The sequence below is a fragment of the Cydia amplana genome, chromosome 12 (genome assembly GCF_948474715.1).
Source record: "Cydia amplana chromosome 12, ilCydAmpl1.1, whole genome shotgun sequence".
NCBI classification, from domain to species: Eukaryota; Metazoa; Arthropoda; class Insecta; order Lepidoptera; family Tortricidae; genus Cydia; species Cydia amplana.
The window spans coordinates 1794308-1819262 of NC_086080.1; the positions used below are offsets into that span (position 1 = coordinate 1794308).

General features: G+C 36.1%; 3 protein-coding genes across 3 annotated transcripts; 1 reads left to right on the top strand and 2 right to left on the bottom strand.

The window, feature by feature from the left end:
• Window positions 1-944: 944 nt before the first annotated feature.
• On the bottom strand, window positions 945-6866 carry LOC134652680 (probable ATP-dependent DNA helicase HFM1). Its single transcript, XM_063507843.1, has 11 exons — window positions 6844-6866; window positions 6564-6763; window positions 6348-6428; window positions 5634-5759; window positions 4745-4874; window positions 4035-4206; window positions 3205-3293; window positions 2813-2899; window positions 2338-2488; window positions 1180-1314; window positions 945-989 (listed from the first exon to the last, which is right to left on the bottom strand). Exons 1-11 carry the CDS (start codon window positions 6864-6866, stop codon window positions 945-947), a joined length of 1239 nt encoding a protein of 412 aa, XP_063363913.1.
• Window positions 6867-7845: 979 nt separating this feature from the next.
• Window positions 7846-10316, top strand: LOC134652788 (uncharacterized). The gene is made up of 4 exons (XM_063507954.1): window positions 7846-7967; window positions 8059-8344; window positions 8671-9198; window positions 9990-10316. Coding segments are annotated over exons 1-4 (1119 nt in total). The 5' UTR covers window positions 7846-7965; the 3' UTR covers window positions 10293-10316.
• Window positions 10317-17300: 6984 nt separating this feature from the next.
• On the bottom strand, window positions 17301-20520 carry LOC134652566 (geminin). Its single transcript, XM_063507730.1, has 5 exons — window positions 20385-20520; window positions 20172-20293; window positions 19597-19734; window positions 18962-19088; window positions 17301-17428 (listed from the first exon to the last, which is right to left on the bottom strand). The coding sequence occupies exons 1-5, from the start codon at window positions 20403-20405 to the stop codon at window positions 17312-17314; spliced, it is 525 nt and encodes a 174-aa protein (XP_063363800.1). The 5' UTR covers window positions 20406-20520; the 3' UTR covers window positions 17301-17311.
• Window positions 20521-24955: the final 4435 nt, after the last annotated feature.

Below are 24955 nucleotides of genomic sequence, written 5' to 3' on the forward strand. Positions count from 1 at the left end.
AAGAACAGATGGCAGTACTTTCATTCCCATCTGTGACCGCTGGGGATTGATAGTACATAATTATTTCATTTCCATCTGTTGAGAATTTTTACATTCCGATTTATAAACACTGTAACATCCTAAATGGAAATTATTTTATTGTATGCTCTCTACATGCATACTATATAACCGTTATGCCATACACAATAGGGAATAATACTATTTTCAATAATCATATCCGTACTTTCCTTGGTCATGTTGGACGAGGACAAATGGGAATATGAAATTTAAATTAAATTTTTGGTGTGTAAATAGAATATATCCAAGATTAATATTACTAACCTGATAAGCTCCATTTACGTATTGCTGAGTATTCTTCACAATCACAAGATGAGCTGGTAAGTTCACGCCCATTGCTGAAATGAAGTTTGTGAAATACTACAAATATTGCATAGACCGAATATAAAAAAATTAAATTGTCGTGAGTTATAAGTACTAAAAATAAGCCAAAAAATACGGTTTAAGTAATTCGCGTAATTTCAGTCACTCGCGAGACATGTTTCGGAGAGCCTTCATTTTCAAGCACTAACAGTGCAAGAAATTGGCGCAAATTTCAAGTAATTAAACGAAAATTGGCTTCAATTCAAACAAGTTTTTTTCAACGTTAGGTTATGTTTGTTACAGAATATATAAACTTTATAATTTATAAAGGAAATAAACCTAAAGTAGTAGTAGTGATGAGTATGGGTAGGTCTCTGTTGCGGAAAGCACGTTCGATGTTTATTCTCTCTTCATACAGCAGTCCTGCGTGATGGCAGCCTACACCGCTCATTGCCAGCATCTGAAATTATAAATTATACACCCGTAAGACTACCCTATCGTGCTGTTTTATGTCCTTGATACTAAAATGACAGATCGACTCGTCATTTATTACCCGAACATCATAAGTTATTTATTAGCGTGAATTAAACTTTCAATGTGGTATGTATGTTCAGGTCAAATATTGCAACCTAAATTAGACCATACATGTTTATGTAAGTAAGTATTAAGTTATAGTTAGGAGAAGTCTGTGTTTGATTTTTTTTAGAAATGTCTCGACGATTAATAGTTGAAAGAAAAATTGCTTGAATTGCTTGTTTCAAAAATGAAATTTATTTAAAAAAATAATGAAAATGTTTGAATTGTTCCTAAATTAGTAACCTGTAATTTCTTATTTTTCAAAGTAGAAGCTAGCGCCGTGAGCTTCGCTTTCTGTTCGGGACTAAAACTGACGGTCACCTCTCTTGACAAAGCTTCTGCAGTAAGCGCGACGCTCTTTCGCGTGTTACAAAATATCTGGAATTGGGTTAAAAAATCACAAATTATGAAGCATTTGTCCGCTGGGCACAGGTGGGAATAGGTATATAGTATATGACTCATTCCCATCTGTTGGGTCTCAGTATGGCGGCGATCACATGGGGCGGGGACAAATGGAAATACACCTTAACCCTTAAATACATGATTTTTTCGTTTTGCCCGAAATTAATATATATATCACATAATTGTTTGCCGTTTCTAGGAAAAATAGTAAAAAAAAATATATCATCGATTTTCACTGGGAAATCAGTGTTAAAAGTTGCATAGTCTAAATCATATTTTTGGAAATATATAGCTATTAGTAAGGGGTATAGGAAAAATCTTAACTGCCAACAGAAAGGTACACTATTTGTGATGTTCCTATGATAAAATTTGTAAATATAAAATAATTACAAACCACGAAAAATCTGCCCAAAATCACATACTAAAAATCATCAACTTCCAGGTTTTTCCAAGTTTTCCGACATTTCGTCTATAAACAAATGTAACTTTTATAAATTAAAATACTGCGTAAATTTATGTAATAATTCGGAAAATTTATTAGTTTTACTATTGAAATAATATACAAGAACAAATAGAATTTGTTTAATAATGCATAACATTTGATGTTTATGTTGTGTGTATAAATGCATCACTATGCATTTAAGGGTTAAAACATACAGATTAAAAATGGTTCTAATTGTAAGACACCAAACAAAAATTAGTGGTCTGGAGAATAAAGGTTGACTTTTTAATAGGGTACTGGAGGCAAGCAGGCTACGTTAAAATGGTCTTTGGAGAATTAGCATTTATTAATTTCTCTTTTGTTTCCAAACGGTTCCATTTAGGTTTTTATCCAGGATCAAATTAGAATAGGTCACTGAAAGGCCTCAAAGAAGAAGTTCAAACGTTCTAAAATACAAAAAAATATATTGACAGAATAAGTTTGTATTTTGGTATGTCCTGGAAGAATTTTCGAACATACCACATATTTTTATCAAAATAAAAATTAAATAAAATTACCAGAGTAGGTTTCCCGTCATAGTATTTCTGGATGATAGGCCACAATTTGTAGTTCAGTATGAGGTCAAATTTAAATATGCTGGTGCCTTCAGCGCATGCATAGCCTTCCACTATTCGCTGTAATTTTACTGGACGGCATTCGTCTCCAAATCTGAAATATAAATATTTTTTTGGTTACACCAGGGCCCAATTTTATAAAGCAAGAAGTTACATTTTTAGAAGTTTTTACCGGCAACACTGACCAAAAGACTACTACTCATCATGCACTCATCACAAGTCAAGCAAATACATATGTCTGTATAATTGTATCTTATACTTTTATAAAATTAGGTGCAGGAACCATTCACTAAAGGGATAAAATTGAGAAAAAAGTGGGAATAGGGAGGATGTTTTAGCCTAGGGACTTCTACATGCACAAAGTAATGGGTACATGCTAGGATTTTTTGTTTAGTAAGTAGGAGTAATAAAACCTTACTTGTGAAATACCGCAGGTTTCTTGTTTGTCCCAAGCCAATCGCCTACGTCTTCAGGATTGCTGACAGTGGCAGAAACGGCAACGAATCTGTTAAGTTAACATACTTGTCAGTATAAAATGGCGCCAGATTTTTTTGGCGCGAAGGTTCGATCTAACATACAAATTTTGAATTTAGCATCTTTTACCACTGAAACAAATTGGCTTTCCAGAACATAGTTTCATTATCTTTATGGTCGTAGATGCAATGCAGCGACGCCAAGATATTCAAAGAGATTCAAACCCAGGACCTTCAGCTTCATAGGCAGAATGAGTTCCGACAAAGCTAGTAGCCCGTTTGATTTTGACTTTTAACACCAATAATGAAGATTCCAAGTATGGATAAAAGTTCAAACCTGATGCTCGGAGGAGCGCTACAAGTAGGCTCAGTTCCTTGGTACTGATGCTGAAGCCGCTCTATACGGTGCGCTGACTGGGCTGCTGACTGTAGGGCACATAAAAAAAAGCGGCCAAGTGCGAGTCGGACTCGCCCATGAAGGGTTCCGTATTTAGGAGATTTTGACGTATTAAAAAAAACTACTTACTAGATCTCGTTCAAACCAATTTTCGGTGGAAGTTTACATGGTAATGTACATCATATATTTTTTTTAGTTTTATCATTCTCTTATTTTAGAAGTTACAGGGGGGGGACACACATTTTACCACTTTGGAAGTGTCTCTCGCGCAAACTATTTAGTTTAGAAAAAAATGATATTAGAAACCTCAATATACCCCACACGTATGGGTTTGATGAAAAAAATTTTTTTGAGTTACAGTTCTAAGTATGGGGAACCCCCAAAATTAATTGTTTTTTTTTTCTATTTTAGTATGAAAATCTTAATGCGGTTCACAGAATACATCTACTTACCAAGTTTCAACATTATAGTTCTTATAGTTTCGGAAAAAAGTGGCTGTGACATACGGACGGACAGACAGACGGACAGACGGACGGACAGACAGACAGACAGACAGACATGACGAATCCATAAGGGTTCCGTTTTTTGCCATTTGGCTACGGAACCCTAAAAAACAGATGTAAAGTCATAGGTACTCTCTCTCTCTCTCTCAAAGAGTTAGAAGCAACGAAAGTGCCAGGAGTAGACGGTCTAAGCTGATAGACAGATGGTCTCTCAGGGTAAGGTAAAAATTTTCTTCAAAGCAACTTTCATAAATAAATTGAACCTACCTCTACAGTCTTCATCCTGCTGACAACCGCTTCTAACACGGGCCCTCTAGTTTCATCGTTGAGTATGTGCACTTCATCGATTAGGAATAACTTTATCATCTCGACCAACCCGCGGTGGTCGCGCCAGCGCCGGGTCAGCATGTCCCATTTCTCTGGCGTGGTTATTATTACCCTGGTTGGATAAAATGAAAAATAATACCTAGTAGAGAGAAAGGTGAGGAAAGAAAACGTTTGAATGAGAGGAGAAAAAAAACCGTTTTTCTAAACAAAATTAAGAGATTTTAGAATAAGGTCAGAACCATAATTTGTACCTATTCCCAGCTGACATTTTCTCAAGAGACTACAATATAGCTAGTCTAGCTTAAAATGCTCCCTTTTTGGCCTTATATTAAAAGATGCCAAGACAGGTGCGGAGAACCCAATAGATACATCAAATTTAACACAGGGCACAAAAACGTTTTGTATGCTCGCAGCATAAGAGGTTTTGAAAGTTTTTAACTCCTTAGCTGGATTTATAACTGAGGCCAGGACTTAGGAAGTTGTATATCTTGTAAGTGGCACTTCCACACTTTGTCACCTCAAAGTTTTTTTTACAGACATTTTTGGACTATCTAATTTAGGCAAACCGCAACTCCTACAAACATTTATTTAAAACACAAAAAACTTCTTTTCGATTTAAGTAAAATAATAACGCTAATTACAACGCTCACCTGTATGGGCTTAGTTGCGAAAAGTCCACTTCCGTGTCGCCAGTGACTTCAATGCAAAGGAGACCGAGTTTCGTAAGCTTTGGGTACCACTCTGTTAGGCGTTCGTTGCATACCGCTTTTACTGGTGCCACTAAAATTATTACCACAATGCGTATTTTCTTTATTAAAAACACGAAAAATCGCAAAGACAAAACTTTCATTAAACTAAAATGCCACAGACGTAGAGACAAATAGGTATTAATTTGTTTTAAAAGTCATTTAAATACGTCCCACTATTCCTAATTATCTACGGCGGGGGCGGATAGAAATGAAACCATTTTTATTTGTCAAATCGATCACTGATGAAAATGAAATCATAAGAATGATTCTTCTTTATCTCCGCGGTTACAGATCGGAATGAAATCATTCCCATTTGTTCCCGGTACAGATGGGAATGAAACCATTATTATTTTTCCGCGCGGCACAGATGCAAATAAAACCATTTTCATTTGTCTGTCGCTTACAGATGGGAATGAAACGATTCCCAACTCTCCCCGGAGGACACAGACTGGAATGAATATCTATCCCCGACTGTCACTTAGGGCTCAGCAGGGACAGTTGGGTAATTAGTGCTAATTACCGGGATTCAAACCCAGCATCTCCATGCAACTGATGCAACCACCATACTTACCCACTAAGCTATTATTCCATTAAATGTTATAAAATTAAAATGAAGTAGTGCAGGCTGCAAGCTGCAGTTAGCAACAAGTGTTTAGCTGGCGAGGTGTTCAAAATTATCAGCACACGCTCTGAACTTAATAATAAAGTTGCGTTCAGCTCATTTTGAACACTTCGCTTGCTTAGACACTTCTGTTGCTGCCTGTACTACTTTCGCTGACAGGATATTTACTGTAGATGATCTTGAAGTCTCCATTATTATGTGTGTCTTCCATATGCATGAGTAGCTGTAGGATGGCCAGCTCGAATACCACGGTCTTCCCCGAGCCGGTTGGGGCGCAAACCACCAGCGACTTATCTGTAACATGAATGTTTGTTTTATTAGGGTTCCGTACCCAAAGGGTAAAAACGGGACCCTATTACTAAGACTCTGCTGTCCATCCGTCCGTCCGTCTGTCACCAGGCTGTATCTCACGAACCGTGATAGCTAGATTTAAGTGGGGCTCCCATACAACAAACGTGATTTTTGACCGAAGTTAAGCAACGTCGGGCGGGGTCAGTACTTGGATGGGTGACCGTTTTTTTGCTTGTTTTGCTCTATTTTTTGTTGATGGTGCGGAACCCTCCGTGCGCGAGTCCGACTCGCACTTGGCCGGTTTTTGTTTATTAAACAGGAAATCTTGCTTGAGCTTATACGGTGACTCATTTTAGCCGATTTAGGATTCAGATTTCAGATCATAATTAAGTTTGTAATAGGGAATAAGCCCCCTTCAGACTATGTGCGTGAATCGCGCACGAGTGTGGAGCGCCCTAAAGAGGCGTGTTCGATATTTGTGAGCACCTTGGCCGCTCCAATATATCTGATGGCAACTGTATCAGTTTGTTACGTATGTCTACAGGATGCACTAGTTACTTTTTTCCTCACAGAAGTAAAATGTATATTTACCTGAATATAAGGCATCTTCTATGATCCTAGATTGCACCAAATTGAAATATGGATACGTAAATAAACACCTATATTTCGGATCTGAAATCAATGAAACATTTTAATAAATCATAATTATAGGTACATTAGGTATAAGTTTTATATAATTTAAGTAGGGCCTTTTATCAAGTAGCCGTGAGACTTTGTTGTTTATTTGACTAAGATAATGCATCTTACCTATTTCTTCGACACTCCGAAACTCTCCATGTTGACCGGTATGTTTCGCAGGTCGAATAGTTTGCACCCGATTCGTATTAATTCCGTTAGATTCAGGAGGAGTATCAGTCTCACACGTGGTAGGTAAAGAGAGAGGTTGCGAGAAGTTCTCATTTGCAACTTCATCAATTGTTTCACCGAAAACATCAGTAAAACCATCCCTGTAATATTGTATAATTGTTTACTTGGAACATTTTTTTAATCATACCATCGATCGAATACAAATTTTAAGTTATCTTACAGCTGTGAAACAGTTGGAAACATGCTCATGCCTAAATAAAGAACTTGTTTAGTACACTTCACTTTAAGTTGCTCTCTATATTTCATAAAATTAGTAGCATTTCAATATTTTTAACATCAAACCAAGTTACAAAAAAATTCACTATATTTGCAGTTGTACTTGGGTTTTCCCGCCATCGATCGTTTTTTTTAATGTACCATAAACAATTGAACGGTGACTGCGTTCGAGTAGCCCTTTAAGGGCATAACAGACGGGCGTACTGGACCGCGACCTTGGTCCGGTCAGCGTATAAACTTAAAGTGGTAACACACTATTACACCGCACCACAACCTTGGTGCCTCGCACAGTCGCACCCATAAGCGAGAGCGAGAAAAAAATTTAAAGAGATAATTTTCTATGGGACGATAACCCTTTGCGCCTACATTTTTTAAATTAAACCACTTTTTCTCTTGACGGAAATGGCTTGCTTGACAGACTATAATTCATTGTGTAAAAATAAAAACTGGCCAAGTTCGAGTCGGACTCGCGCACGGAGGGTTCCGCACCATCAACAAAAAATAGAGCAAAAAAATCGTGTTTGTTGTATGGGAGCCCCCGTTAAATATTTGTCTAGCTATCGCGGTTCATATGATACTGCCTGGTGACAGACGGACGGACGGACGGCCGGACGGACGGACAGCGGAGTCTTAGTAATAGGGTCCCGTTTTTACCCTTTGGGTACGGAACCATAAAAACGCACAGGCAAATAGTAAGACATCAAAACGAGCAAAAACCATTTGCTTAATTTAAAAAAAAAACTGAAATATATTTTATAATTACTATTTAAAGGCTACGCGCCTACGGGTCAGCAATATTTAGCCAGTATTAAAATTTTAAAAACTGATTATCGGTTTTTCAAATTTTACCGGTAGGTATTGTGTCTATGATCCACACATGCGTAAAAAAAAACAACCCAATCGACAGCTGTCATGTCAATGTCAGATTCAGATGTGATCTAAACAATTTCTGAGAAACTTTTCCTCAAAACTTGCGTAGTATTACTAGTATTTACCGTGGGATTTTCTGCGTGATTTATCGTCAATGAAGTGTAAACAGTGAAACATTAAACGAAAATTAATTGTAATGTGAGTAGATTAGTAAAAAATTCTCAATATTCAAGTGATCAGTTAAATTTTTTGTCGCGTTGAAGTAAACTACTTTCATTTCAATTTACAGGGAAGTTCTAAAAGACTACGACAATGCAGACACGATCAGTATTGATACCTTGGCGCTTGAAGAACTTCTCGAAGAGGAAAGGGCGAGAGAATTGGCCGACTTAAACTCCCTGAGTAAAAAAGTGGGTCACCTTCATACAAGTTTGCTGTATTATCGCAACTCAAAGTCTAAGATGGGTGCAGCGAGCTATGAAACTTGGAGGACGCTGGTAAAGAAGGTCGGAGGCACCCCTGACGGTTGGAGGGACCTTGGCTACATTTTAGGCATACCACAGGATGATTTAGATGTAAGTTTATGTCATAAGGAAAATACCATGCCTCATAATTATTTGATACATTTTCATGGATGCTTAGGACTTAGATAAAGACAAGATTTCGTTTGGTGTATTGGCATTATTTTATTGCATCTGGCCTATTGGTAAATGTTTTTTTTTGTCATAAACAATTACTTAAACATTTTCACAATTTCCTTCACAAATAGTTAAAGTAAAATAATACAGCTTTTGAGAAAAACTAACTAACATTTAAAGCCATTTTACTTTCTATCAGAAATAAGTGCAAGTATCATGGTAAAATGTAGTTTTTAAAATTTTAATTATGATTTTCCTTTCAGTACATATCTAACTCAATGAAATATGAACCAGACCCAACAAATGTAGTACTTAAAGTGTTCATGCAAGATGAAGATTCAACGTTGGACAAAATTATAGACGCTTTCCTGAAGCTGAAGCGCTACGACATATTAAAAGCACTCGAGCAGTCGCTCCTTGATCTCACACAATGCTTTAACGATAAACCAGAAGACAGTGGTTATCATAGCAATAGCAAAAACGTACAGCGGGAAATAATAAGTTACATGAAAAATTTGGTCAACGACTTACCTCCGGCCTTATCGAAAAATAAAGACCACAACCAGCCGAATCCGGTACCAAGAATACCGTTAAATCCAGTAGATATTAATGTGCAAAAGGATGGGCCTATTCTGTTTCTTACATATGCGGAAGATGGTTTACGGACAGCTTGTAATATTCAGCAATTGGTTGCCGGTTGGGGTTCAGAAGTTACGGTGGTTATGCTCAATGATAGAAGGGATGAAGTTTATCAGAATCCCGAGAGGTTTATTAGGGAGTATGTGGAAAAGGTAATTATGTGCCCTTTTGATATAATAAACCACAAAACTATCCGTAAATAAAACAAATTAGTACCAACGTTTTGAGATTCAGCAATAATTGATTGACAGTACTTCCTTAAAGATTCTTATAACTTATGACAAATGATCAAATTAAATTAGTTAATTACCCTAGCAATAGAAAACCGCATTTTCCTTCCTTCATTCATGTACATTGTGTATGGAACTATTGGTAAAGGTATTTTGTTTCATTACTAAGCACATACTGAGAATCAATAAAGGAAATACAGTTACTGTGTGTTGGTGTAGTCAAAAAAACCCATTCATACTTTTATAATAAATTTACACAGTTTAGTTTACAATTAAAAATTCCATTTATACAGACTACATGAAATTTATTTTTCTATGAATACTAGCCTCTGCCTGTGACTTCGTTCGCATAAGTTAAACTGCCCCCTCACTTTCGTACTCAATTACAACCCCCCCATTTCACCCCGTTAAGGAGGTGAATGCCGAATTGAAATGACTTAACAGACACAGGCATACATATGTACATATGTATTATAAAGACATTGACACAGTTAATCATAGCACTTATTACAACAAGATAAGGTCTACCACTGTTCAATTTTGATGTTAGGCAACTCTTTAACCGCCAAAGACAACTACGCGGCTACAACCCAAAATAAACCTTCGTGCTTTCCGATAAGGTTCACGACGACACTCTGCACACGATAGGCGTGGCGTTCCAAGGATTTATAATCTGTCATTTGTAACCTGTTAACCTTACCCTTTTTTTACAGGCTGACTATGTAGTACCCATCCTCACAACGGGCTACCTAAGCGCAATAAAAACACACAACACCAGCGCACCAAGCACCAATGGAAACTTAGACCACAAATACGTCAACTATGTCTACAATTTGATCACCGGACAATATATTTATGCAGACGGGTGTCTAAATAAGAAGGTTAGGAGTGTATTGCCGGAAGGAGTGTTCGTTCCTTGGATGTTGATATCGTCTTATCCGGTATTGAAACCGTGGACTTGTGAGTCAGAGTTTGATAAGCAGTTCAAATCGTTTCTAGGGTTGACTGGCTCATAGTTGGAGGTATTATTGTATCTGTTTTTTTTTTTATTAGTTAATTGGGACTTTATATTTTAGCGCGAAATTGCATTTGTGTTCCTGAGAAAGACTGACTAAAGTTCATTCATTCTTTAAAAATTATAGCTTCAGTCCAGTGGGACCATTTCGCCTGTGTCAAGGTATTAGGAGCAAGGTAATACGACTAAAATTGTACGGTTAGTACAAGACAGTATACGGTGATTTTATTCGCTCTTGGAAAGCGATAGCGGCCTTTACAAGAACGTGGCATTTGACTCCAAAATGGTGGCTAAACGCGCTTCAAGATTTCTCCATTCACTGCACACCACTACATTAGTTTACAGTATAATAAGGTATCAGTATTACACTGTAAACAATATTAATGAGCAAAAAACAAAGGAATTAATCACGAGGCTAACCATCAAGATGGCGGAAGTCCTGACTGAAAAGGCGGAAAGGCATTTGGTCTTTGTGTAAACTTGAAAATCATGTCATTGTCACTTGCAATATCCATATGACTGGATTCCAAGTGAATGTATCCTAATAACCATTGTCTCGATTATGAGTAACTTTACTATGGTTTTACGCCCATTCTCGTTTTAGCAAATAACAATATGTTCGTGATAGTTTAAATCAATATATATTTTAGTCTTGCCTATGAAAAATGTATTTTGTGATGAATCGATGATTATTATAACAATTTAATTGACTGTAATTGCCTTAAACTATACTTTTTGAAAATTACGGCTTAACATCAATAGATATTAAGGGGACGGTATATGACGTTTTCGATTTAGAGCTCACTTTGTGCAATCAATTTGTTCAAGAAATGTTTAATAACTGCATTAAATTATACGTAAATTTGTTCACGAAGAAGCCGTGTACCGGCTCTTCACGGCATAATATTTTTTATTTGCTGTAATTCTCTACAAATCGACACTAAAAGTATCCAAAAATCAAAATATGGAGTTCCGTTTGAGCAACACGCATTACAGTTTTGCCTTTAACAGTAATTGAGTTGTTGTGTGATTTTGAAAGCTAGATAACTAAACTAGCAAATTATTATCTACTTATATTTTTACTCACAAATACAACACAGAAATTCAATCCCAAATGTAAACTTTCGTACAATTTCCATACATTGACGACATCACTCAAAATTCTTCTTCGAGTCAGATGGCCGCTGGCCTTGGATCGAAGCAGACGTGTACTTCGTCGTAGCTCGTTTTTGACATTATTTAGACATTTCATCATATACGCATACGAAAATGTATACCAGTAGATAAATTGTATTTCAAAAAATAGGGTAAATAAATTTATTTAAAATTTGATTTGTTGTTATTTACAGGTCGTAACGATCGAAAACAGCAGTAAACTATCCTAAAACAATACGATTACAATTGAATTTAAGTAACTTGTTCCTTCAAAACCCGCTTAAAATGAAAAAAGTTTAAAGACTCGTTTTACTGATTGGGATTGATTTTCATTATGCTGGTATCAATTTTGCGTCATTAAAAAAAAGTATATGACTTCTGTACGTCAATGACATTTGATGTCAATTGTAATCTTGTATTTACGTTAGAGAATATTATATATTCATTTAAATATTACTTACCTATTAATACGAAGCGTAATTCGTTTAATACCTGAAAGTCTTAGTGTCTACACCTACTTTGTTGCCGTTCGTTCCGTCTATATGTGTGCGATTACGTGCTGTTCTCAATAATCAAGAAACAAGCCATAATCTTCAAGAATAAAATAACAGCAAGACCAGCATTTAGTACTAACTAGTTTTTGCGGATTTGGAGACAAGAGATGAAGCTTACAGGCTAATACCGCTGCGGTCTGGTTATTGTTATGTGTATATATCGAGTATTATATAAATTTACTATAAAATAACAATGTTTTATTTCAATGACATTATGTGCGTAGGTATGTATGTTTCGATGATTATAAGAATTTTGTCCACACAATAATTGTGCAAAGCAGAGACTGCATCATGCTTTCTTTACGGTATAAGCGGTATGGTACCGTTATTATTTATCAATACCGGTTCGTTTTGAAGGTAAAACTATACCGGTTGAAATACAAAGTACGGTACCGGTATAAAATTACAGCAGGGACAACCATTTTTATAGGTGTACAGTCAGCTGCAGAGAAAAGGTACGACCAGATAGATAATTGTATGCAGGGGTGGTACCTTTTCTCTGCAGCTAGCTGTACCTAAACCATCATTGACCGAGCGTTGGCGAAGGTCTCCGTTTCAACTTGGGCAAAAATGCTTTCGTATGTCCGAATTCTTCTCCTTTGCATATCACATTTCTCAACTGATTCTCGTGAAAATTTGGTAGTCCGATATAATTATTCGGTTTCTTTTTTTTTTTGAACAATATAAAATAGGCAGAAATTGTCATAAAGGACTTAAGCGCCAGTAGGGTCTGTGACACTTAAGACCACTGCGATTATTAGGTACTTACTGGCCCCTATTTCACCACGACCACGGTGACAGGTGCGACAGTTGTCGACATCACTGTTGCTGACGTCACAGGCCTCCATAGGCTACGGTAACCGCTTACCATCGGACGGGCGATGTGCTTGTTTGCCACCAACATTTTAATAAATAAATAAACTCCATTATATTGCCACTAAAAAATTCTTATTTTGCGAAGCTAATGACAATTGTCACAAGAAACACGGCAACTGTATCGAAATTGCGACACAGAACTCATTTCCTGTCAAGACTTACCGAAAATTCTTTGAAAAATCTTGTGACAATTGTCACAAGATTTTTTCGCGAGAGAAATGTCTGTTTTATCCGATATAATAAAGTTTTTTTTTAATAATAGGTACAATGACGGTGGCAAACACGAATACGGCCCGCCCGATGGTAAGCGGTAACTGTATTATTAAATTGTACAACGGGACTTAATCGCGTATCTAAGTTTTAAGATTTACCTCCGACGTTTCGAGGACGGCGTTGTCCCCGTGGTCTCGGAGAAGACTGGCTTAAGTTGACATCAGCATCTTCTAACCGCGCGAGTTTTTCGAACTACCCGCACTTGGTCTTGTTTATCCGCTTGAACGTTTTGCGGTTCCGTTGTACAATTTAATAATGTGTAAAAATCGTGAAAGTTTAAATCAGTGTTAGCGGTAACTGTAGTCCATGGATGCCTATGGCGTCAATAACAGTGATGTTTTTGTCGTACCTGTCACCGTGGTGAAATAGGGGCCAGATTACGCCGCGCCGCGTGGAACGTGAGGTGCATTGGGGTAAATGCATACCATTCACTCAAGGAAAATAATCTCCCTTATAAGATCACTCGTGTGTCTGCCATTTTGTTAAAGCCAATTTTCACCGTAACTACTGGACTAGTTCAATTGAAATTTAGTACACATATGTCAAGTAAGGAAGTAGTAAGTCGGTGATCCGAAGATGAGTAACGTAAATAAATGAACTTTTAACTTTGCGGCGATTTTTGGTATCATGTGACATATCAGATATATACTCGTTCAAGCAAATCTTGTCAGTAGAAAAAGGCGGCAGATTTGAAAAATCGCGGGTTAGCAACACTACGTTTGAATTATTCGAAAATCGCGTGTCATTTATATCTTATCTGTGGAACTGTTTTGTTTACATTTCATCGATGTCCGATGTACATTGCTGCTTTTTGTTAGTTTCCTAGGGATACCATACTTTAGTTTGCTTTACATTGCTACTGACATATCCGGCTTGACAGACTATAATACATAATTATAAGTAGGTGAGCAAAAATGTACCATAACCTAACTCAGAATTGTATTACATAAATACATATACAAAAAATAGTTCAACGCCAAAAGATTAATGGAAGACCTATGTCCTATAATAGGTGAGTTGGTCTTAAACAAAAAATATGCAATAAAAATGTGTAACTGTGGAACCCATAGTGAATCCTACTCGTACATGATCGGTTTTTATATTATGTACCTATAAGATATTTTCTACTTTATACTTTATAAGTGTACCTACATAATATTTACTTATAAGCAGTTGTCACGTAAAATATTTGTAGATTTTTTTGGAAGTATGTGTCACATCATCATCATCTTCCTCGCGTTGTCCCGGCATTTTGACACGGCTCAAGGGAGCCTGGGGTCCGCTTGGCAATTAATCCCATAAATTGGCGTGGGCACTAATTTTTATGAAAGCGACTGCCATCTGACCTTCCAACCCATAGGGGGTAAACTAGGCTCTTATTGGGATTAGTCCGGTTTTTTCACGATGTTTTCCTTCACCGAAAAGCGACTGGTAAATATCAAATGATATTTCGTACATAAGTTCCGAAAAACTCATTGGTACGAGCCGGAATTGCAATTCGCACGCTCTTACCGCTAGGCCTCCAGCGATTTTTTTGAAGTATGTATAGCACAAAAAAATATTTAGAAATGTAACATTTAAGGTAGGTAATTAAAATACGGTATAAACATTATTGGAGAAGACTTGGAGGAAGTGTCATAGGGATCTACATTCGATGCGTGGAAAACAAGTTCTTTTGTCTAATTATAATCCATCGGCAATCACGCGAGCGCATAAAACGAAAATCATTTTTTTTTCACTCCCTAAAACTCCCTTAACCTAATAACAGTAAAACAAAAAATAAAATATAGAGGGTTACCAACCAGCCAAAGAATTATAAGTAGATATATGCACTTATCCCAACGCACCTCACGTTCTACTCTGCACGGGGTTCATTGCCGCTCCTACCGCCGTAAGTAACTATCAACACCTACATTATCAAGGCTACGATCGAAGATAATCGCTTCAGCACTGAAATAATACCGGTGGAATACCGGTATAATATTTTTTATTTTAATTGTATTAATTTAATAGTGAAACAAAAGGCGAATATACCACATAAAAGTAAATCGGTAAAGATATTAGGGGTACATTAGCCAACACTGTTTCCATATATTTTCAAATTTTATTTTGTCCGCCTTAATTAAATTTTGCACCCTGCCGGAACTTTATTTATTTAAATTCTCATTTAATTGATTTTGAGCCTTATGAAAAGTCGTATAGAGTAGTAAATAAAATTTTACATCTGACTTAATGACATCTGGTTTTATTCGGTTTAACTTTAGAAAACGCGTATCTCGACAAAGCCATAATGTAGAAAATTGTCAACAACCAAATGAATTATTAGAATTTAAATACGTCACGTGTGACATGAACAGACAAGGAAAGCAAGATTAAATGTATTGTTTCTCTTTCTTCTTTCAATGGAACGCTTTTCCTAAAAGGAGGCCACTAAACTCAAAACGCTATCTTAAAAAAAACTTGATGGGTCAGTGACCTATCCCAGTAAAGTGAGGTAGTGTGCGTGAAGTGCGCTTGTGTGTGAAATGGGGTAAATTGACAGAATCTGAAAATTTACCCACCTCTACCGTCACCTTAAGTGCCTTCTAGATTTATATTTCTAATACAGAAAATGTAATGAAATGAGGCTTATCTTTGCCTTTGTCCGAAATAAAATAATAGTTCAAATTGTATAAGCTTAGTTTATTTTAATTTAATTCTAATAATTCTTTGCCACAATGTACCTTATTATCATATAAGTAATGATTGGGTTGTGTGACAAATTCTGGCAGTTCAATTGTATTAATGTAATAGTTTAATTATGAATAAAACACTTTTATATTTAAAGGTTTTTTATTAGTTATTTAAATATTTCAACTAAATATAACATGGAAAGGAAAAATAGAGGAACTCACATAATACTAAAGAAACTTCATTGTGAAAAGATGCTCTAAAATCTTAAACTTAAATTTTGAGCTTAAATTTTTAATAGACAAAAACAATTACCTACCTATACAGCTAGCACATTATTTTGGGCTTACATTGCTTTAAAGGTAGATTTATCGTTATTTTTTTTATATGTAACATTGAAAAAATATGATAAACTGAGGTGCCAGCTTAAATCTAAAGAACTATAAGATAATATATTAACTCAAAATACGAAACTTTAAATATTGATATTTAAGTTTAACTATCTTTTGCACTACTTAACTAAATTTATCCATAATAGAGATGGGAAAATTAGGTGCCATAGAGTATCTGATACATAGATTGAGTTTGTATGTAGTTATTTGGTGCTATAGTAATACTATACATAGACAAACTATCAATCAGATTATTTAAATAGATGGTGGAACCTAAAACTGCAATGAAATTATTGTTAAACTACCAGCCATGAGCAATACTCAAAGTTAAATGTTACTTTTCAATTAAAAGTTATATTTCCAATAAAATTGTTAACCCATTCAGCGCTAATCACGACACGCTGTCGTTTTGCCTCTACAAAGCATTTTCGCTACATACCGGGAAACTCATGTTTTCGGCTACGGGTGCTACGACCGTAGCTCAGCGGTGAATGTATTAAACTGGCAAAACTACGCAATTGTAAAACGGGCATAAACGCTTTTTTGAGATGTTACATTAGTACATTACACTAATCCAATTGATAGTTCATTTTTATATATCTATAAGGACTTAGTTCATTCAAAGTCAACATTTTTCAAGTGACTAAGCGAACATAATACATATGTCACTAGTTAAGTTTAACAATAGCCACAAAAAAAATTTAAAACTATACTTCCGTAGACAATGATTGTCCGAAAAAAAATTGTACTGTAAAATGTATACTTTGTATGAAATGGAAATTTTGCGTAAAATGTTCGTAAATCATCCTTAGGCCACGCCGATGTTTTAGAAATGTAAATCTATTATTTTAAGTAAATTTAAAAAGAAAGTAAATGTTTTCTGGCCAAACATTGTCTATGGAATTATAGTTTTAAAAAGTATGTGTGATAGGCCTCCTGTTTCATATTTGTCTATTGCAAAACTTATCTAGTAACCTAAAGTCAATTTTTTTATTCGGTAGACTGAAATGACAGTTCATAGTATGAACATAAAATGTCATTTTAGTCTACCGAATAAAAAAATACACTTTATGTAAGTTAATAACTATAATTACTACAAGTTACTTCTTTTTGGGAGTCTTTGGGGCGGGCTCGGGGTCTTCTGAGGTCTCATCGGCCGTGCTAACATCGTTCACGTCAATACCTGTGTCATCGTTGCTGCCTGTGTTCAGTTCCTCCTAGAATGAAAATGTTCCAGGTTAATAAAAAAAAAAAAAAAAGTTTATTCAGAGATCTTGCTTACAACCAATTACATATATTCTTCTGCCAAACCACAGAGTGGTTTGTTGGCAGACGAGGCTCCTTTATGTATATGCAAGCTAGGTAGTTGATAGGTAACTTAAACTTAGGTATCTACTTAACCCTTTACCGCATGCGCAGCCCTATATAGCAACTATTAAAGTTAATTTTTAAACAAATACTTTTTATTTATGACATGAAGTAAGGGGTTAACTCTATATTCTTAGCGTACAGTAAAAGAAAATCAAAATAAAATAAAAATGTAACGTATTATTGACTTTGTATTTTGTTTAATAAAAAATTGCTTAGTTTCTTTTTAAATGTTTGTTTTGTCATCCTTGTGGTTTTTAAATGCTAAGATATTTGCCAAGTGTGTGATGGGGGAAACTAAAACAATTGAAAATTAATTTTAACCTTTTGACCGCCGAGGACGTCAACTGACGCGCGCGATTACAGACTACCCAATATGAACTCCCATGCATTCTGATAGGGTTCACGGCACATCCGAGGTCCAACGATTTTTGACCACCACCAGGCGTGGCTCACTCCGCGATTCCGTCGCTTTGCTACATACAGGTAGCTAAAAGTACATCAGTTCCACCCCAATTTTGGGGAAAGCCATAAGCCGCGCGTGGCGCTGTCGCCACCTAGCGACCATATCTGTGCTGATCGTAACAGACGCGTTTTGTTAGACAGTGAGTCTTCTGTACTTAGTACTATTATTTATTCTGTGCCACCACACAAATCATCTGTTGTCCCGGCATTTTTTTTGCCAGCTCATGGGAGTCTGGGGTCCGCTTGGCAACTTATCCCAAGAATTGGCATAGGCACTAGTTATTACGAAAGCGACTGCCATCTGACCTTTCTATCCAGAGGGTAAACTAGGCTTTATTGGGATTAGTCCAGTTTCCTCACGATGTTTTCCTTCACCAAAAAGCGACAGGTAAATATCAAATGATATTTCATACATAAGTTACGTATAAAATGTTAAGGCTCCGTCACATTGACGCGGTAACGGTACCGCGCAACTAGGAATGCACAGAATGTTATGAGCTATGCCACATTGCCGAAGCGCGGCACGAAAGACGCGGAGCGGTTACCCGCAGCCGTAGGCAGCAACGCGGGTCCGCGATCAAAACGCTTTCAACCCGACGACCGCGCTCAATGTGACATCACTGCCTTGCTACCGCACCCTTGGAGGATATAATCAAACGGAGACGCCATGTCTGTAATTTTCTGTACAAAACAGTCTGCCGATTTTTGCGGGGGAGGGGAACGTCAAATGTATGCGTAACGTAAAAATAGCCATGTCAGATAAACGTCAGTCCATACATTGTGTATGACCGTTGGCCGCCTATTTTCGACAGAGGGGAAAGCCTGTTAATGGCTACTCCGTTTAGTTGTATCCTCCAAGACCGCACCGCTCCGGAACGCTTCCCCGTCAATGTGATGGAGCCTTTAATCTGTCTCACCTTGATGACTTCAATGAAACTGTTGGCCTCCTCCAACATCTGTTTGTATTCTGAATTCTTTTCCTTTAGCTCCTCAATCATTTGGCGGAGCTTCTCATTCTCATCCAAGGCATCTTGTAAAGCGACTCTGAAAATGTAAGTTATACAAATAAATAATTTATTTCTTATTAGCGCCCGCCCCGGCTTCGCACGGGTTAACAAATTATACATAAACCTTCCTCTTGAATCACTCTATCTATTAAAAAAACCGTATCAAAATTCGTTGCGTAGTTTTCTTTAAAACTACGCAACGGATTTTGATAGATCTTTATCTAAGCATACAGACAGACAGACAGTGGGAAACAACTTTGTTTTATACTATGTAGTGATTATAAGTTTTTAATGATTCATGGTTAGTTTCACTAGACATATCGACCGTGACTAGAAATTTACCTTTTCAAAATCCAGGTTCATGCTTGAAATAGAAATCAAATCCTAAGTTATTGCATTATTGTTAAAAAGATTAAGTTCACTTATAAAATTTACAGGGAGATAATTATTCTTATTTGAAAGCTGTCATACATTTGAATTTGAAAGCAAATAAAATTTTATCCATTATATTTGTTAAATACCAGCAGTATTGAATTATCACTTACTGGCGCTTCTCCGCTAGGATTTGCCAATACTTCTCCGATGCTCCTTCAGGATTGGTGAGGTCATCCGCAGTTATCTTGGTGTCAAAGTTGGCTTGAGTCTCCTTGGTCGACAAATTCTTGCGCTTGACTTCAACATCACTGAAATAAACAAGGATTTTTGTTAAAACTTATAACTATGGCCATGTCATAAGGTAAGTAAATGATCGAGTTGGCTCGCGAGCCAGCCCGGTATCCATTGCGCGTGAGCCAATGTCTGATAGCTTGCCGCACGATATAGAGACGGGGCTTAATACAAACATACCCACATATATACATGCATAGGGAGCTATCATAATCATAAACCTGTATTCATTCCTGTAGTGGTATGAAAATAGAAAGGTTGGGACAAGAGTACTAACCACCTACAAGAAGAAAAAAGTAAATCACGCAATGGAGTCTTAACGTGACGAATTCATAAACTGGGGTAGTTTGTGAATTTAATGTGATCATGGTTAACTTGGTTTGTAGAAACCCTCTTGTTCACTATATTACCCAAAAAAGGTCAATAAATGCCATCAGCATGAAATCATACTCACACTGGTGAATCTTGGCTCAATTGATGCTTAAGAGTTTTTGAAGGCCTGCCAACTAAGTTTTCTCGGTCAGAAGCCGTGTGCTGCAGGGTCTTGAGTCCCTTCCTAGTCACCCTCGTCGAACCCTAAAATTAAAACGCTTATAAATTATAACACTCGCAAGTATAAGCCAAAGCATCATATTCGACAAACGGTTGACAATTATGTTCACAGTACCTGAATTTCCCGATTACTCATGATGGAAGCTTCAGGGATATGAGCACTTCTTGTTTTGAACTAAATCACTTCGTATACGAAATAAACACGAAGATCATGAACCAATTTCCTTCTAGTAAGCAAACCAAGCGTAGCGCGTAGCGTACCTAGCAAGCAACCGAAGGAAATGTCAGTGTTGACAGTGACAAGGGGCACATTTCCCGCCTTTTCTCATATCCAAACCACGGATTTAGAGTTAATAAACTGGATCGAGTACATTGACCAAAAAGTGTGTCCACATGAGAAGTCAAACTAGAGCCCTGCATCTCGTTCTAATTAGGGTGACCATAAGACATCTGTATGTGGGATATTAGGATAACATGAAATATATCAGTAGGGTGTGTCATTTTCTAAATAAAGTGAAATTTTAAGTAGTCGGGTTTTTTCTTTCATTTGTAGTCGGCCTCTTTCGCACTCACTCATGGTATGTTCATAAAGGTAGGCTTCCCTTTTGTCCACTTCAGCTTTTTTTAAGTGTAAGCGTCATTGAAGATCTGTTTAGCAAATATGACGTTTTTTTTTAAAGTTGGTGCCTTTTTTCTATTGACGGAAATGTGTCCTACCTATAAAGAATCGATTGCATATATATAAACAGTTTGACACACCTTTTCCGTAACAAAATATTATGTATAAATGAGAGTCTGTAATGTTAAGGAGTTAAGCACTTTGGTTTTTAATTTTGGCAATTGAAGGGATGTTTACAAAAACAACATAACTGACTACACTGGTTGACACCTGAAACGATTAACAATGTTCTTAAAAAATGTCAACCGCTCTAAGCAGTTATGTTGTTTTTGTAAACATCCCTTCAATTATTCTATAACAAATCTTAAATTAAACATGCCGAAATAAAGACATACCTATTAAGTTAAATCTTACTTTTACATTACCTACGTTAATAATAAGAATTCTGTGAGACCGATTCACAACGTGCCGACATCATAGTCACCCTAATGAGTTTGACAATGTTGTCTTGTATTTTTATAGTAAAATGTAATAATTGTGGCTTTCTTGTGAAACAATATTCCACAATTAGCAATTATTTCACTCCAACAACCTTTAACACAACATTTCTTCACAATTTTTAAGAAATTTCGCATTCACGTGTTTTGAAGAAATGTCATCAAGTTGGGGATACCAATTAATATTTAAAGTTACTACAAATCCTACCATACTAAAATTTAGGTTTTTTTTTTGCTGTGTATGCGCTTGGGGTAATCAGTTAATAATATTGGCATCATAATTATTTACAGATTACTTAAAAGATATCAGAACTGTAATCTGAATATAGCACTAAAATTGTATAAGAAGGTAATCAAATTCAGTAGTTTATTGATATAATTTCTACCACAATGGTATCTTTTTAACATTGGCAACATGTGCGAGTGAGACACAGGGCTCGGGTTTTTCTATCTCAAGTGGACCGTTTTCTCTAGTCTGGTACGAACAACTTTCTGTCTCGGTGATAAGGTTCAAATTAGTACGGCAAAAAAAGTGACAACTCGCTCCAGTTTAAAAAATATAACTTCATGATCCAAACTGTATTCAAAGGTCACAAATTTACAAATTCAAATAGAAATAAAAACACGATATATTATTTGACATTTATTATAAAAGGAATTTTATTTATAGTCCGTCAACCAAATCTTGTCAGTAGCAATGTAAAGCAAACTAAAGTAGGGCAACACTCAAAGAGCAGTATTGCGCTAAGAAAAGCAGCAATGTACATCGAACCAAAAGATTTTTTTTTCCGCTGAGCGCGCCCTGCGTACGTCAATTCAAATTGTCACTCGCGGTTTATTGAAAAAAATTGAAACATGGACGATGGACGGACAATTTAAAAGCGATGTTAAAACAATGTTAATCAAAATGATGAACAAATTTGAAGATATCAAAAACAACTACCTATCGTAGTGCTTATATTCTCTTTGTTCCCTATCTATGTCTTCTAAGTTTACTAAAATAAAATCATATCAAAATGCAGATAATTAGATAGTGCATATATTTGTTATTTACAATATAATATGCCACTTGTTAATGTAAATTAGTGTACTGTTCTGGATGAATATGACATACCTGTGTATTTTTTTTTATTGGTATATATTGCACAATATACATATTAAAAATAAAACAACTGATATTTCGGTGTTTATTTAATTTAAAGGTAAATAAGATAAGGGTCACTTTTCGACTTGGTTGCGTTGTACACGTACATAAACCGCCATAGGTAAGTATTGTCTGAAGAGATACTAAAGTCCGTCAACCAAATCTTGTCAGTAGCAAAAGGCGGCAAATTTGAAAAATCGCGGGTTAGCAACACTGTGTTCGAATAATTCCAAAATGCGTGTCATCTGTGTTTTATCTGTGGAATGTGGATCGTGAATGACAGCCGTCACCTTATTTGTTTTCATTTGGTTTTCATTCTGAATCGTTACTGTTTCAAGAGATATTTCTGCTGTCACCATTAAATACCAATACATTAAATAAGAATAAGCAAAGCTAAGGGGCCTACAATGTACAATCATGCTCGTTGATGGTAAACATTACTAAAAATTGAGGTTATGACAAGTACATACTGGAAGAACTCTTTCGAACTTTTAAGATTATGTTCAGTTTTTTTGTTTTAGGGTTAAAAGGCATAAATAAAATTAAAACGTATGCCTAAATCTATCCAAACAAGACCATAAATTGTGTCCTGGAAACCGTCCATAGGCCCACATGTCTAATATTTTCAGCAATCAGTTGTGACTATTTACATACAGAGTATTATGCTTGGTTGTAGTGACCCGGTAACATTGGTAACTTCATTATATTTTTTCAATTAATGACCTGAATTATAGTGTAAGCTAAAGTGAACCTTATCTTATTTACCTTTAAATTAAATAAACACCCACATATCAGTTGTTTTATTTTTAATATGTAATCCTATTGTACAATATATACCAATCAAAAAAATTACACAGGTATGTCATATTCATCCAGAAGAGTACACTAATTTTCATTAACAAGTGGCATATTATATTGTAAATAACAAATATATGCACTATCTAATTATCTGCATTTTGATATGATTTTATTTTAGTAAACTTTAGAAGACATAGATAGGGAACAAAGAGAATATAAGCACTACGTTAGGGAGTTGTTTTTTGATATCTTCAAATTTGTTCATCATTTTGATTAACATTGTTTTAACATCGCTTTTAAATTGTCCGTCCATATTTCAAATTTTTTCAATAAACCGCGAGTGACAATTTGAATTGACGTACGCAGGGCGCGCTCAGCGGAAAAAAAAATATTTTGGTTCGATGTACATTGCTGCTTTTCTTAGCGCAATACTGCTCTTTGAGTGTTGCCCTACTTTAGTTTGCTTTACATTGCTACTGACAAGATTTGGTTGACGGACTATACCTACTACGAACGCCTTATATTGGGCAAGATTTAATCCTGCAACAAACATGTATGGATTAGGTAGATATTGCGAAAGAACGGCGATATAATCAAGGCTCTTAATACTGTTTAAAAGGTTTACCTTTGTAAATAGTCACAACTGATTGCTGAAAATATTAGACATGTGGGCCTATGGACGGTTTCCAGGACACAATTTATGGTCTTGTTGGATAGATTTAGGCATACGTTTTAATTTTATTTATGCCTTTTAACCCTAAAACAAAAAAAAACTGAACATAATCTTAAAAGTTCGAAAGAGTTCTTCCAGTACTTGTTTGTTTGTTTCAGTAATGTTTACCATCAACGAGCATGATTGTACATTGTAGGCCCCTTAGCTTTGCTTATTCTTATTTAATGTATTGGTATTTAATGGTGACAGCAGAAATATCTCTTGAAACAGAAACGATTCAGAATGAAAACAAATAAGGTGACGGCTGTCATTCACGATCCACATTCCACAGATAAAACACAGATGACACGCATTTTGGAATTATTTGAACACAGTGTTGCTAACCCGCGATTTTTCAAATTTGCCGCCTTTTACTACTGACAAGATTTGGTTGACGGACTTTAAGTTAAAATTTAAAACCGTAACAGACTATCGTACCACACCGCGCCTTTGGTACGCCGCACCCATAAGTAACGCGAGAAAAAATACCTCTTTCTCGCTCTCACTTATGGGTGTGGCGCAGTAGTCTGTTATGGCTTTTATTGTCATGCTTTTATGTTATAGGTATTTCTATGTTAGATGGGTTAGATGCGAGTATTGATTAAAGTGTACAATTCGGACATAATAATGACGTCAAAATAAAATTACCCGCATTGCCAGGCGATTCTATATCCCCGAATCTAGGGGCAATTACATTTCACTTGTCTTCTTTTTAGAGTTTCGTATCTTAGTCAGCAAAAATGGAACCATTATTATATCATTATAGAATTAGTCTGTAATCCATCTGTCACGATCCTTTTTCTTACGAACGCGGGGGATTTTTTTAAATATGTACAATAAAATCTCATGCGAATGATATCTGAAGGGCTACCGCGAGAACCGAATTTCCCAAATTGTGGGCATTTTTCTCTGTCAC

What these genes read in the sequence shown, in the direction of transcription:
- LOC134652566 (XM_063507730.1), bottom strand. Translation starts at nt 20,405, where the DNA reads ATGAGTAATCGGGAAATTCAG. An exon ending in TGAGTAATCGGGAAATTCAG is followed by an intron (nt 20,294 to 20,384) that starts GTACTGTGAACA and finishes TTTTAATTTTAG; the next exon opens with GGTTCGACGAGGGTGACTAG. An exon ending in ATCCTAGCGGAGAAGCGCCA is followed by an intron (nt 19,089 to 19,596) that starts GTAAGTGATAAT and finishes TTACATTTTCAG; the next exon opens with AGTCGCTTTACAAGATGCCT.
- LOC134652788 (XM_063507954.1), top strand. An exon ending in TACCACAGGATGATTTAGAT is followed by an intron (nt 8,345 to 8,670) that starts GTAAGTTTATGT and finishes TTTTCCTTTCAG; the next exon opens with TACATATCTAACTCAATGAA. An exon ending in TTAGGGAGTATGTGGAAAAG is followed by an intron (nt 9,199 to 9,989) that starts GTAATTATGTGC and finishes CTTTTTTTACAG; the next exon opens with GCTGACTATGTAGTACCCAT.
- LOC134652680 (XM_063507843.1), bottom strand. Translation starts at nt 6,866, where the DNA reads ATGTTTCCAACTGTTTCACAGCT. An exon ending in AGCGCTCCTCCGAGCATCAG is followed by an intron (nt 2,900 to 3,204) that starts GTTTGAACTTTT and finishes TTAACTTAACAG; the next exon opens with ATTCGTTGCCGTTTCTGCCA. An exon ending in TGAAAAATAAGAAATTACAG is followed by an intron (nt 990 to 1,179) that starts GTTACTAATTTA and finishes GGTCTAATTTAG; the next exon opens with GTTGCAATATTTGACCTGAA.